Source organism: Filicampus tigris, chromosome 17 (assembly GCF_054856515.1).
Source record: "Filicampus tigris isolate MCC_2025a chromosome 17, RoL_Ftig_1.0, whole genome shotgun sequence".
Classification (NCBI taxonomy): domain Eukaryota; kingdom Metazoa; phylum Chordata; class Actinopteri; order Syngnathiformes; family Syngnathidae; genus Filicampus; species Filicampus tigris.
The window spans coordinates 3,897,674-3,910,434 of NC_141233.1; the positions used below are offsets into that span (position 1 = coordinate 3,897,674).

A 12,761-nucleotide genomic window follows, 5' to 3' on the forward strand; every position below is an offset into this window, starting at 1 on the left:
CAACAACATAATTGACATCTAACTAGTCCAAATGAGTGGTTTTGTCTTTTATAAGAATGTTGTGCAGGTACACATTTACTTACACAGCAACAATACAAGACCCAAAGATATGTGTATGTATCTGTGCTGTGGTGACATAGCAGATTTTGATTAAGACATGACGCAACCATGTGTTCTGCTGTGGGTGATTACTGCCCTTTTTTTTTCCTTTTTTATATCAGGCTTTATCTGGCAGCCATGCATTTTAATGAGAATGCTGTCTGTACCTAAGTATGGACAACTTCAGGAATATTATTGTACACATTTCATTTCCCAAAAGCAAAAAAAAAAGAACGGCTATGCTGAAACCAGTGAAAGCACGACCAACATCCAACATAAATACTGAAAAAAAGAATGTATGTGTATATATATTGGAGGGCTGTCAGAAGATTGATGTGCTAAGTGAACTGTCGGCAATATGAACATCCGCCCCTAGAAGAGGCTGTTGTGGCCTGTTTCCTGCTTTAGTCAGGGAGAGGAATTTGAAATCCAATATACTGGCCTGCAGCATCAGAACTCCTCCTCTGAACACCTTGTTGATGCATTGGAAGATGTAGTTGTTAATGTACTATGGGCACTGGCAGTAATAAACTTTGTTCAGAATGTCTCAGATGTCCATTTCATCTATCATATTTATTCAATTGGTAGTTAACTTTTTTATATTGCACCTCTCATCGCTGGAGTAAATAAGGTAATAAGAGTTTTCATTAGACAAGTACAAGGTACAAGGTACGTGTATTTCTGTGGCTAGTGAGTGAGTGTGTTGACCATTGATTAAAAAAGTGTTTCAACCCGTTGTCAGACAAGGAGCCATATTTTCAGTGAAATTTCAAACTATGTTGCTTGCCTCACTAATCAGACACTAAAATGAGGCCATCCCTGACAAACATCAATAAGTATTTATAATAATAAGGATCTATCCATCCATACATTCTCCACTGGTTGCCAGATGATAATGGGGCACATACAGTATAGAGACAGACAGGGATGCCACCAGGGATTAAACATCACACTTTAGGCCCCGCAATGTCAAAGGTCGTAAATACAAAATGCTATTAGGGGTCCTATCACTTATTGGTCTTTAACCTGACCAACCCAAATCAGCCCCATTTCCACTAGTGACGAATAATGAAAATGTACGGTGAAATGAAAATATGTAGAATTTTATATAATGATATTTCAAGGTGAAATACAAAAATAATGTAATTTTCATTTTTCCAAATACACACAGTATAACATTGATAGTACTGTAAACGTTTACAGAAGCGGTTACTTTCAACAGCCCGAACTTTACTTGTTTCAGTATTTGGGGTCCAAGGTGCTAGGTCTTTTTATACAGTAGTAGCATGTCTGTGTTTTCTGAAGCCGTCATCAGCAATGCTGTAGGCAGTTTTGTAGCCATTTTCTGTGTGGTTATAAACAGCATCAGGCATCTATAAAACAAAGGCACAGATCACATCTTGAAATGTTACATTGCTGAAAGAGCTTGTCATCATATGTAAAATCATTCAAGTGGAAGTCAACTCCAAAAATTTTTTCATATTTAGAATATGTTCAATGCAGGCTCACTAGTTGAAACAAGGCATTCTGATTAATATTGCATTTGTGGAATAAGAGTTAATCCACCCGTTTTTGGCCATCTCTGGGGTCGGCCATTTTGTCACTTCTGTGGACTGAAAATTACATCACAGTTGCTCAGGGCTCAGGTAACAACCAATCACAGCTCACCTGTTTTCTGAAGGTGAGCCATAATTGGTCACGTAATGTGTGGGGAAGCGTCGGTAACAATTATTTTGGCAATGGTCCATTTTATTCAGATTCAGCCATGTAGCACGTGCTGCAGGCCTACTAAATCATGTAACAAGAAAAGTTTGATGCCAGCATCCATGGTAATTTCAGCTCCAATTGTATACGGTGTCTTGGGCTGGATGTTAAATTTATTAATTTCATACTGAACCCAAATTCAATTCCATTCTGATTTGCCCTGTGATGTGTGATATGGAGTATCTTCATTCCAGTTGCAAATTTGGTTTCATTCTAATTGGAATACAAAGCTCCACGTAAACAGGAATGTAAACAGGATAGTTACTAATGATTATCTTTGTGTTTAATTCATATAGGACATTTGCAAATAGCTGTTTTTACTTGGGGAAAGCAATGATGACCCCTTTTCTGACGTCTTACAGACCAAAATAGTAACCAAATCATTAATTGTTTGTGCACTGTCAATTCGAAGCAATGTCCTGTTTTTCAATACTAAAGGGATAGAAATTTAACAATAAACAGATGAATCGATTATTTGAGAAAAATCGTTTTGTTGTACCTCTAAAATGTAAAATTTTACACCGAATCCATGTGATCGGCATCGGCCGATCACACTCGTGGATGATCGTATCAGAATTGGCAGCTTAAAACCCAAATCGGAACACTCCTAATATACGTATAGACTGTATATTGACAGTCGGGCATTTACAGTTTTGGCAGCATTGCTCGGTGTGCGGACCTCACATCGAGCAATGCTGCTGTAAGTGTGCAACAATTATCTATCCCCTGCTACACACAAGCATTTTCTCCATCAGCTCTATTGCAAAACAAACATGCCTACCTCCAAAATATCGGTACGAGTTGTCTGGCAATAACCACTGTCTGTCAAGTCACTTGGAGTGACACCTGTGAACCAGAAAGGGGTTGTAGGTGTGTTTCAGTCACACAATGGTAAATGTTGCATTTTAAGTTACTGTCGATGATGATGAATTAACAATCGAATTTGTAGAAAGTATGGGAGGGTTGTTGTGTAATGTCAAGGCTTACTTGTTTGACCATCTGTCACATAAACTGCATTGACATGACCTTGTTTCTGTCCAGGTGGTCTCAGTCCGCTCAACTGGCTCTGTGTCCTCACTCTTTTACTAGAAACAGAAATGGGAGAAGATAAGTCAATATGGTAATTGGGCAATAATGTGTGCTATTATTATTGAAAGACATAGAACAGTGGTCCTTAATAGGCCGGTCCACCGGCCGCCTGTTTGTGGGCAAAGAACTGTGTAGGACTTTTTTACACAATACAATACATTTTTTTGAATACAGCTGCAGTTGTAACAACGCAGTATCCGTAGTATAGAAGTGATTCATATACTGCATAGTCAGTAGAGTAGGTACTTACGTCATTTCATCTTGGTAGTTGGGTTCTGGAATGAGAGAGCAATATTATTTGTAACATGCGCTAACTTACCAAGTTAATATTGCATTGTGATCAAGTGCAAGTTTTATCATTGCCTATTTTGTGGAACACTAACCATACAATTACAGTATTGTGATCGGTATCCAAGCAAAGCAACTTTCCACTGTGACTGTTCACCTTTTGAAAAGCTTTGAATACCTTTTTCTTTCCTGCGTTTGTAGCAAAAGACCACCCCAAAGATGAGTAAAAATAGCAGCGCAAAACCTCCGAAAGAGCAAACCACAGCTATCAGCACGGTCCAGTCTGGAGGCTTCGGCACTGTCAAAGGAAATGGCAGAATTAACACTAAAACAGACTTACAGCTATGAAGTTCTTATTTTATAAAGAAATTGTCGCAGTTGTTACTGGAAGCATCCTCCGCTCTTCTGTAATGACAGAGCTGGTGAATCACAGACACCTTGAGCCATCTTCACCTTCTGCTTGAGTAGGGCCCATATATAGGTGCTCAATTGAGTTCATAACTGGAGTTGGCCACTGCTTGGCCACCCCATCACCTTCCTCAGCAAACCAGGTGTTAGCTTGGAGGCGTGTGTAGGGTTGTGTTAGGAACATGTCATGTAGACCAGTTCCTAAAGGGATTGGACCCAGCTCTATTTTCCTCAATGAACCGCATGTCCCCGGGGTTGGTAGCCTGAGACAGTGACACAACCGTCACTGTACTTGACTGCAGGCAAGACATAATTATTTTGGTGCGCCTCACCAAGGTGCATGACGCCATACAGGTTGGACAGATCTGGGCCAAACAAGTAAACCTGGTCTTGTCAGACCACAGGCAAGAAAATTCATGCTAATGCTGAATGACATGTACTCATATTACTAGAAGTGTACTTGCTAATGTTGCCAGCTATTAAACATTGTGCCTTGAGAATATACAATAAAATGTTAGCTGAGATGCGAGCGGTGTAATCACTGTTTTTGGATGTACTGCAGTCTCTTGTGTCTTGTCTTGTCATGTCATGTTTTGTTCAGTGAAGTTCTAGTGGTACTAGGTATTGGGCAAACGCAATTTGAATTCCCATCTCGTTGCGGTGCAAATTCATCAACCCTCAAAGTAAATGTATTTGCAAAATGTGTAAACTTTCAATAGTTGGCCATTTCCATCCATTTTTTTTACCTCTTATTCTGTTCAGGTTCACATGTTAATGTAGCAAAACCCTGCTGACGTTATAAAACATCTAAACGTTGTGAAAGAATTTCTTACCAACTACTAAGTGGACAGAGCTGGATAGTGGCTTTGTTAGCGCGTGCAGCATCGCCAAACACTCCACAGTCGAATTTTTGACAGCGTTAAACTTCAGGACACTGGAGGAGTTGAAGAAATCTTCATGAGCTACGTGAGTACTGTTGTACATGCTGCTATCCAAGGTGCCACCGTTCAGGTTCCAGCTGAGAACAGGCCTAGGGAACCAAGCTGAAGTCACACAGGTGAACTCCACCTCCTCGTCCTGGGCCACCTTCTTATCACCTTCCTGGATCTGGACTGTACCACTCTCTAATTGACAGGAACAGAAGAGAACTGAAAACATTTTGGCCCCATTCACCCTACAAAGTACAGGTTGTATTCTGGTCTTTATCAAATATATGTCTTCTTACAAATATCCCAAAACTTTCTTTACAATATTTGAATAAGTTGAAATATTCAATGTGATTTCTGTTTGATAATTGTATAAGATGATACGATTTAGATTAGAATTTCTTTGATTTAGATCGCTGAATCACATACACTGAATTTTCATTCAATGAAGGGGATGAGTTTAGCCAGAGCAGGGGGAAGTCAGACTTAAAGAAGTCAACCCAAACATTTTTTTTCAAGAATATGTTCTATGCAGGCCCACTAGTTGAAACAAGGTATTCTGATTAATTTTGCGTTTGTGGAATATGAGTTAAGCAGCAAAATCCACCCGTTTTTAGCCATCTCGGGGGACGGCCATTTTGTCACTTCTGTCAACTGAAAATGACATCACAGTCATGGTCATTACCTGATGCAATTAAGTCTAGATGTATCTGGACAGTGTCAAATATTTAATAGACCACCAGAATAAAGACTGAAGACTGAACTTAAATTTAAGAGGTTTCACCAAAAATGACTTTCACCATTTGAGAATTGTAGAATTGTATCATATGCAAGGTACTATTTTGAGGGAATCAAATATATTTAGACAAATGTAAATATAACCACGAAAATAATTTCCATCCAACTAATAAACAATTTATAGTTGGATGAAAATCCTTTATAGTCAATGACTGTAAAAATGATTGACAGAAAACCTGATCGATTTGGTTGCGATGACATAAGGACTTGGTAATTGAGAAATCTTCAATTCTTTTCCCTTTCAAAAATCTTGAGTTGCTTTTACAGCATGTTCTGGGTGATTGGCCCTCTAAAATGTGAAGCATGTAATCTGTTTTACATTTTAAAAATTTGGTCACATCACTAACCCTTTCATGCATAGTGGTCACTACAGTGGACAGCAATTTAAAAGTTGCTCTTGCCCATATTAATTAATCTAATTAAAAAATATATTTTTAACCCTTTCATGCATTAACTATGATTTAATGTTATTATTTAAAATATAAATCTATTTTTTTAGTTTGATTAATATGGGCGAAAGAAACTTTTAAATAGCTATCCACTGTAGTGACCACTTTGCATGAAAGGGTTAATAACACTCCCATGTGTCAATTACCCAAATAAATTTGAGCCCCTGAAAATGTATTTATTTTGCATGTATGGTTATATGGCATGTTTTTGTGTCGAAACTTCAGTTGTTTTACTGTATATCAAATCCACTAGGGTGGTAAAGACATAAATAAATCAAAATACCTCATACGTATGGATGAATATATCCAGTTAATTTGTCTCTGAACACCACCCTGCCTAAAGTGAATGTGAATGGATATGCAGATAGTGGATGTTGGAGAATCTACAGTACCTTGAACATGTAGCAGTGCTGACTTTGATCCATAGTCTCCCTGTACTGTACAGATGACCGGCCCAGCCTCCCTACGGGAGGTGTTGTGGATTCTGAACATCACACAGCTGGTGACCTCGGCGGAGCAGAAGGAGGCAGAAAACTGTTCTGAGGACGAAGATATGTTACCAGTCCTGGGAACGGTGAGGACCAGAAAACCTCGGACATTCCACGTCATGACCTCCCACTTCCCCTGCACAGTGGCATAGAATTGAGCATCTGAGCCTTTTAGAACTGTAGACTCGAGAGGCACCACCTTGAATTGTCCCATCACTGAAGAAACAATGAGAACCGGGAAAGTGGGAACAATTAATTAGGCTAAAGACTTCAGACAAAAAAATACTGCAACTGGATTATTTCCATCTCTTAGATGTATCTACGCTATATAATAAAATAATACAATCATCATTTTAAGAAATGACCAACTTCATTTCTGATTTTTTTTTTTTTGTCATTTAGGTAACATGTTTTTGGAATTGAATTCACTGAAAGTTAATTTAAAGCTAACTGACTGAACTTTCCATCATTCATAACAATCAAAATGCACGCATGACAGCACTGTTCAAGTTACTACTTGAGACATGTTTGCTCAAGGTATGTAAATACGGTGAATTGTGTGCGTGCATGTGTGCTTTTTTACAAAATCGAAAACTCAAACCGTTTTTATTGAATAATCTGCAAAATTAAGACCATTGAACGTTTTGGCGTTTCTTTTTCTTTCTCATTTGTGTTGTTTATTCTATTCTCATTCCATAAGAATGTGCAGCAAAAAATGTGAACTGAAAGTGACCGCTGATTCGCAAACATTCCTCATTGGAATGGGCAACCTGGTTGTCATGTTATCTTTCTTGGACACCGCTCAAAGGTAAACAATTAACAGGTCTGTATAAAAGAGCACTTGGAACCTGTTTTACCAGGTGTATTTTTAATAAAGTGTAATCATACTGCTTATGGAGTGTAATCTAGTTTTGAGTGATGCAGACTTTATATGATTAATTAAATTATAAATCCAGTAAGCATTAGCTGTGGAGCACAAGTGTCAAACTCAAGATTTGGCAGATAATTTATTTAGCCCACTAAAGCAAATCAATGGTCTCTGTAATGAAACTTTTTTCTTCACTTTAACAGATGTTACAAGCAGTATTGTTTTGTACAGTGTAAGTTGAATGTAAATGTTTCTTTGTCTATATGTTCCCTGCCTGCAACGAGCTGGTGACCAATGCAGCTTGTACCTGTTACCCACAAATTGGTATAGAAAATGAATGGATACAGTAAATGGGTGGAATTTCAATATTATGCAGTCAATAGATTTGCAATAATATCATTCCTGGATCCAAAAAGGTTAGTCAGTTGACCAACAACCTTTGCCAAAAAATTTAAAATTGACAAAATAGCATCAAATAATTTTCCTTCTAGCAAACTTAATTTACTGACCTCCAGTTGCACACAGTATTAGCCAGATGCACAAATCTACGTCCATTTTTTTTTATTCCACCTGAAAAATGCCAACAGAAATAATGTGAATGATTGTAGGAATTAGTCATTTCATTTTCATTTGAAGTATAAAATAGCACAGTGACAGTTTGACAAATCAATCAACACTCCCCTTGTTTTTATTATCAAAGTATTGAGAACCTAACTGTGAAATGGACATTAAAGTAGAATTAATTGTATACACGTAATATGTACTGTAAATTATCTACAGTACATATTTCATGTACAAGTATAACTAAACCCCAAATTATTCATAACTCGTCAGATTTTGAGCTGAATTAGTTTTTGTTGAATGGGTATCTTTTAACTGGAAATGACAGGAAAATGTTTTGCAAACATTCTCATATCCAATGCTCCTAATGACCATAATGCTAAATACTATGCTAGGTAGAAGTTACCAGGATCATTTAGGATGTTTCTATTTCATTGAAGAGTAAAATGTTATGCTAATGTCTGGTAACATTGGTGATATGATATGATATACATATTTCCATCAAGAAGTTACCCACTCAACAAATACACTTTATATTATTTTGATCCTAACTGCACCTCTGTATCGCCAGTGAACACTTACCTTGTGATCCGTCCTTTTGGAGTGTGCCATGGAGCTAAGCTTCATTTCCTGAAACATCGGCAGATGATCTTGCCGCTGCAGATCTCTTGCTGGGTACAAGGGTCATTGGCCATTGAAACCCAGCCCTTATTTGTCCATAGTGACTGCTAACTACTGAAGTCCCCTGTTGTCGTCAGACTGGGGGTGTGAGGATGGCATTTCAGAAGAAACAGGTGAGGTCACGTGGACTGCCAAGATCCTGATTCGATATCAGGAGTCAGATGAGGTACATTACTCAACGCAGTGACCGTTTAATATGCTAAATTTAATCAACCATGTAACTATGTTTCAAAAGTTGATGACGTGTTGTTAAATTGACAAATACTGCTGCAGATAACAAGAATCAGTAAAGAGCACTGCGGAGTACAATTTCATATACTGTTAGAGATGTATGATATTTTAATTACATGCTTTTCAGTTTTTGTTACTTTTTTCACCAGTGTAGAACGGCACTGCATCATAGAGGATTGTTTCTAATGTAAACCTCGCATGTGCTACAATGATGACCAAAATATTATAAACAACTCTACTTGACTCAACTCTGCAGTTTAGTTAGTAAGTCATATACACAACTACACATTCAATCTAGATAGAACATTTTAGTCACAAATAGACTGACTTTATAGCTTGATATACAAAAAGTTATAATTTCTCATTTCACCCATAATGAATATGAAGCAGGTGGTCATTTGGTGTTCTGGAACACTACCATTGTAATAATATCACTGCCAATAGTCTCAGTCAAAATTATCTGACTGTGTGGCATTTGACCTTGGCATTTTTCTGTTCTCTGCTTGGTTGGGCATAGGCAACTTCGCCAAGAAAAATGCATCTGCAGTGACCTGATCTGCACACTTTAATACAGTCATTTGATTAACAGCATCTGGTATGATGTTTTCTTTTTCTTTTTGCTCTTCAATGTTTTGTCAGGTGTTAAGGTGGATGAGTGTCAAGCACATATACCAGACAGTTCTGAGGGGTTTGAATCCAGTGTAGTGGTTGAAGTGTTTGTGTTATCTGCATGCTTGTTTGGGTTTTCCTTGGGTGTTTCAGCTTCTTCCCATATTCCAGATTAAAAACTTATTTTTTTCCACCAAATCCATTCTTAAAATAAATTGAATAGTGTTCATATTTGGTTTAATGTCACTTTTTTTTAATGATTTCTTATGCAGAGGCAACTGTTTACATAAAAAGAGACAAAACCATGTGGGCCACGAGGAAAAATAGTTAAACCGCCGTGCTTTCCATTAATGTTTTTTATTTTAATTTACTTATTTCTTATGACATAAAATGGACATAGAGGTGAAAAAGAGGACAGATCTGTGTCAAAACACTATAGAACCGAATTGTCACCATTTTTCAGCGGAGTTGTCCTGCTGCTGAGTTTAATGTATGAGCAGGCGGGGCCAGCGCTTCAGCTGTCGCGGTTCATTATGGGAGTTGTAGTATAGTTGGTTGAAGTCTTACTTACAGGCCGTACATCTAAAATTAGCTCGCGGGCTGGATATAATTGGATGTCAGGTCGTATTTAGCGCACAAGCCTCGTGTTTCACACACAAAGCTTAAGCTGTTTACGACTCCTCCTCATTATGAGGCGTCTAAAATCTTTTCAAGATGACCCGAGCACAGATGCTGCTATACTCAATATTAACCCCTAGAGGTCAGTGTCGAATAATAATTGTGCATACAACAACATTCACGCATGTGGAAATGTATTACAGTACATGTTTAATTTCAACACAATGGATCATGCCAAATAATTCCATATTTCTTATATTATCTAGGGATTTATTTGGATTTTTTTTGCATCAATATTTCATCGTAAAATTATATAATAAACCTGTTAATCATTTTAATCACCTAAGGAAACATGAGTGGTGTTTTTGAGAAGCACATCACATATGTTATTGAGATCATATATGTTCCAAATGTATTTTTACTGTACATGTTATACGCTCCTTTGACCCTCATTCATAGTTTCATGAAGGTGGAAGTGTGTTATGAGCAGGAATGTCTCCAGACACCGTGAGTACCGTAAAGGCAGAGGCAAGCAGACAACCATGAAAACAAGGGGAATATCGTGGGGGAGGGTCATTCACCATAGAGCAGCCCTCTGATCCCCTTATGTATGGCCTCAGAATGGATGTAAATCTTGGCACCAGAGCCATCATGTCAGAGATCGTCAGTCATAGATCATCATTTGTGCTCATCCATATATTGCCTTTCATGACTTCTTAGAGGAGAGGGGCACCCTATTGTTTCATGACAATGTCTCCTATTAGTTCCAGCTAATTGCCCCTTTGCCCGAGTGAAGATATGTCATAATTAAATAGTTTATTCTCAAAAAAGCAAGCCTTTGGAGCTCGCCTTAATGTGGGATTATTTTTTGTTGTGTCAGCTGTGGAGTAATCAATGGTTAAAGCCGACTAAGATTTATTGTTACTGATCTTATTAGGCTGTGTTGCCACTGTGACACGACTCCACCCTCTATCACATGTAAATGACTGTGCTACAGGCAGGTCATGGGCACTGCCCTCCTTACACCGAGGCATGTTTTTAAAGTTGGATGAATGACACAAACAGGTGTGATGGGCTCCGGAGTTCATGAGCTCAGATGTAAGGATCTTCAGAGCTAATGTATAATAAACACATAAAGTTAATTTGAATATATCGCTTTCTCATCTTAGTGTTAATAAATTGTCCAACAAAGAAGATGAGTTATTCTGCAATACAAATGCATTCTTCATTCTCTAATTTATATTGTGTTCTTAACACCTAAACTGCTGTCATCTGGCTTTATCCATTGCCCCTTATGGGAAGGTCACCATGAAATCAATTTACTGTTGTAAGACGGAGAGCGAGAAAAAGGGAGGGAAGGAGAGAAAGACTAGAGAGAGCATCTTTTCCCAACATCCGGCTGACCTACCGTATAGTGACTTAAAGCTTCTTTGAATTTGTAGACACATCATTGGGTTCAATCCAATGAGATGCAATACAAGCCCGACAGTTAGCATCATGCCATAAAGTGGGAATGATTTAAAGCAACCATGTCTGCAAGGGGTCGAGAAAATTATATTTTCTTTATATAACAACAATTTGGAGGGCCACAAAGTACCATTTGCCCCTGACAAATTTACACCCAAAGGTTTGTGACATCGATGGGCTAATTTAAATGACAAGTTTCCAATTTTCAAAACAACTCACTTTTTGCCATATTTGTTGAAACAATCATATTGACTTAACAGTAGTATTGTACGTAATAAATATGATGCATGAAAAAACAGCGGACTACAGCCCCATCTTGTGCTTTAATATTACAAAAACTCACTGCACCCGAGGAAAGCTAGCACTCAGAAAAAGAAGGTGGGATTTATGATGTGTCACTCACTGACCTGTAACTTCTTACCCCAGAAAAGCACCTTATTCATAATGGAGTGTTACTATAACACTAAAAGTTATCGGTTTAAAGTCGAAGTCAACGCATTTTTTTTTTTTCAAGAACATGTTCTATGCGAGCCCCCTAGTTGAAACAGGGCATTCTGATAAATATTGTGTTTGTGGAATAATTGTTAATCCACTCAATTTTAGTCATCTCTGGGGGCGGCTATTTTGTCTTCTGTCGACTGAAAATGACATCACAACTTCTCACAGAGGTGCCTTTAGATTAAATAATTTTTGGAGCTATCATTCAGAGATTTTTTGCTTTGACTTGCAAGGCCAAATAAAACAAAAACAACCACACCTTGTGTATTTAAAACATCCACATAACCACATGTTTTAAGTCTAGTCTAATATCACATAATGGGGAAAGCCTTAGCAAGCAAGCGCAAGCTAACAAATAGTATATACAAACTTAAATCGTGTTATAACGCTTTAAAGGGGAAGTCAACCCAAACATATTTTTTCCAGAATATGTTCTATGCAGGGCCAGTACTTGAAACAAGGCATTCTGATTACCGGTAATATTGTTTTTGTGGAATATGAGAAATCCACCCATTTTTAGCCATCTAAGGGGGTGGCCGTTTTGTCACTTCTGTCGATGGAAAATGACATCACAACTGCTCAGGGCTCAGATAACGACCAGTCATGGCTTAGCTTCAGAAAACAGGTGAGGTGTGCTTGGTCGTTTCCTGAGCCCCGAGCAACTGTGATGTCATTTTCAGTCGACAGAAGTGATAAAATGGCCGCCCCCTGAGATGGTTAAAAGTGGGTGCATTTTGCTGCTAAACTCATTTTTACACAAACGCAATAGTAATCAGCATGCTGCGTCTCAACTAGTGGGCCTGCATAGAATGTATTTTGGGAAAAAATATGTTTGGGTTGCCTTCCCTTTGAGGAACAGGTATTTAAACACAAATGGTGCAGCAGCACATTTAGACAGACAATATAATCATACTCACAG

At 38.1% G+C, this 12,761-nt stretch overlaps 1 protein-coding gene across 1 annotated transcript; it reads right to left on the reverse strand.

Annotated features, from left to right (window-relative positions):
• Positions 1–1,204: 1,204 nt before the first annotated feature.
• igsf5a (immunoglobulin superfamily, member 5a) lies at positions 1,205–8,537 on the reverse strand. Its single transcript, XM_086012711.1, has 9 exons — positions 8,321–8,537; positions 7,687–7,747; positions 6,214–6,525; positions 4,482–4,772; positions 3,419–3,538; positions 3,203–3,227; positions 2,851–2,948; positions 2,645–2,709; positions 1,205–1,472 (listed from the first exon to the last, which is right to left on the reverse strand). Exons 2-9 carry the CDS (start codon positions 7,730–7,732, stop codon positions 1,371–1,373), a joined length of 1,059 nt encoding a protein of 352 aa, XP_085868837.1. The 5' UTR covers positions 7,733–7,747; positions 8,321–8,537; the 3' UTR covers positions 1,205–1,370.
• Between the last annotated feature and the right edge of the window lie 4,224 nt (positions 8,538–12,761).

Excerpts from the sequence above, each read along its gene's own strand:
- igsf5a (XM_086012711.1), bottom strand. The coding sequence starts at position 7,732 with ATGGACGTAGATTTGTGCATCTGGCTAATACTGTGTGCAACTGGAG. Across the intron at positions 6,526-7,686 it reads AATACTGTGTGCAACTGGAG|TGATGGGACAATTCAAGGTG; the intron begins GTCAGTAAATTA and ends TTGTTTCTTCAG. Across the intron at positions 3,228-3,418 it reads CAAACGCAGGAAAGAAAAAG|AACCCAACTACCAAGATGAA; the intron begins GTATTCAAAGCT and ends CTCTCATTCCAG.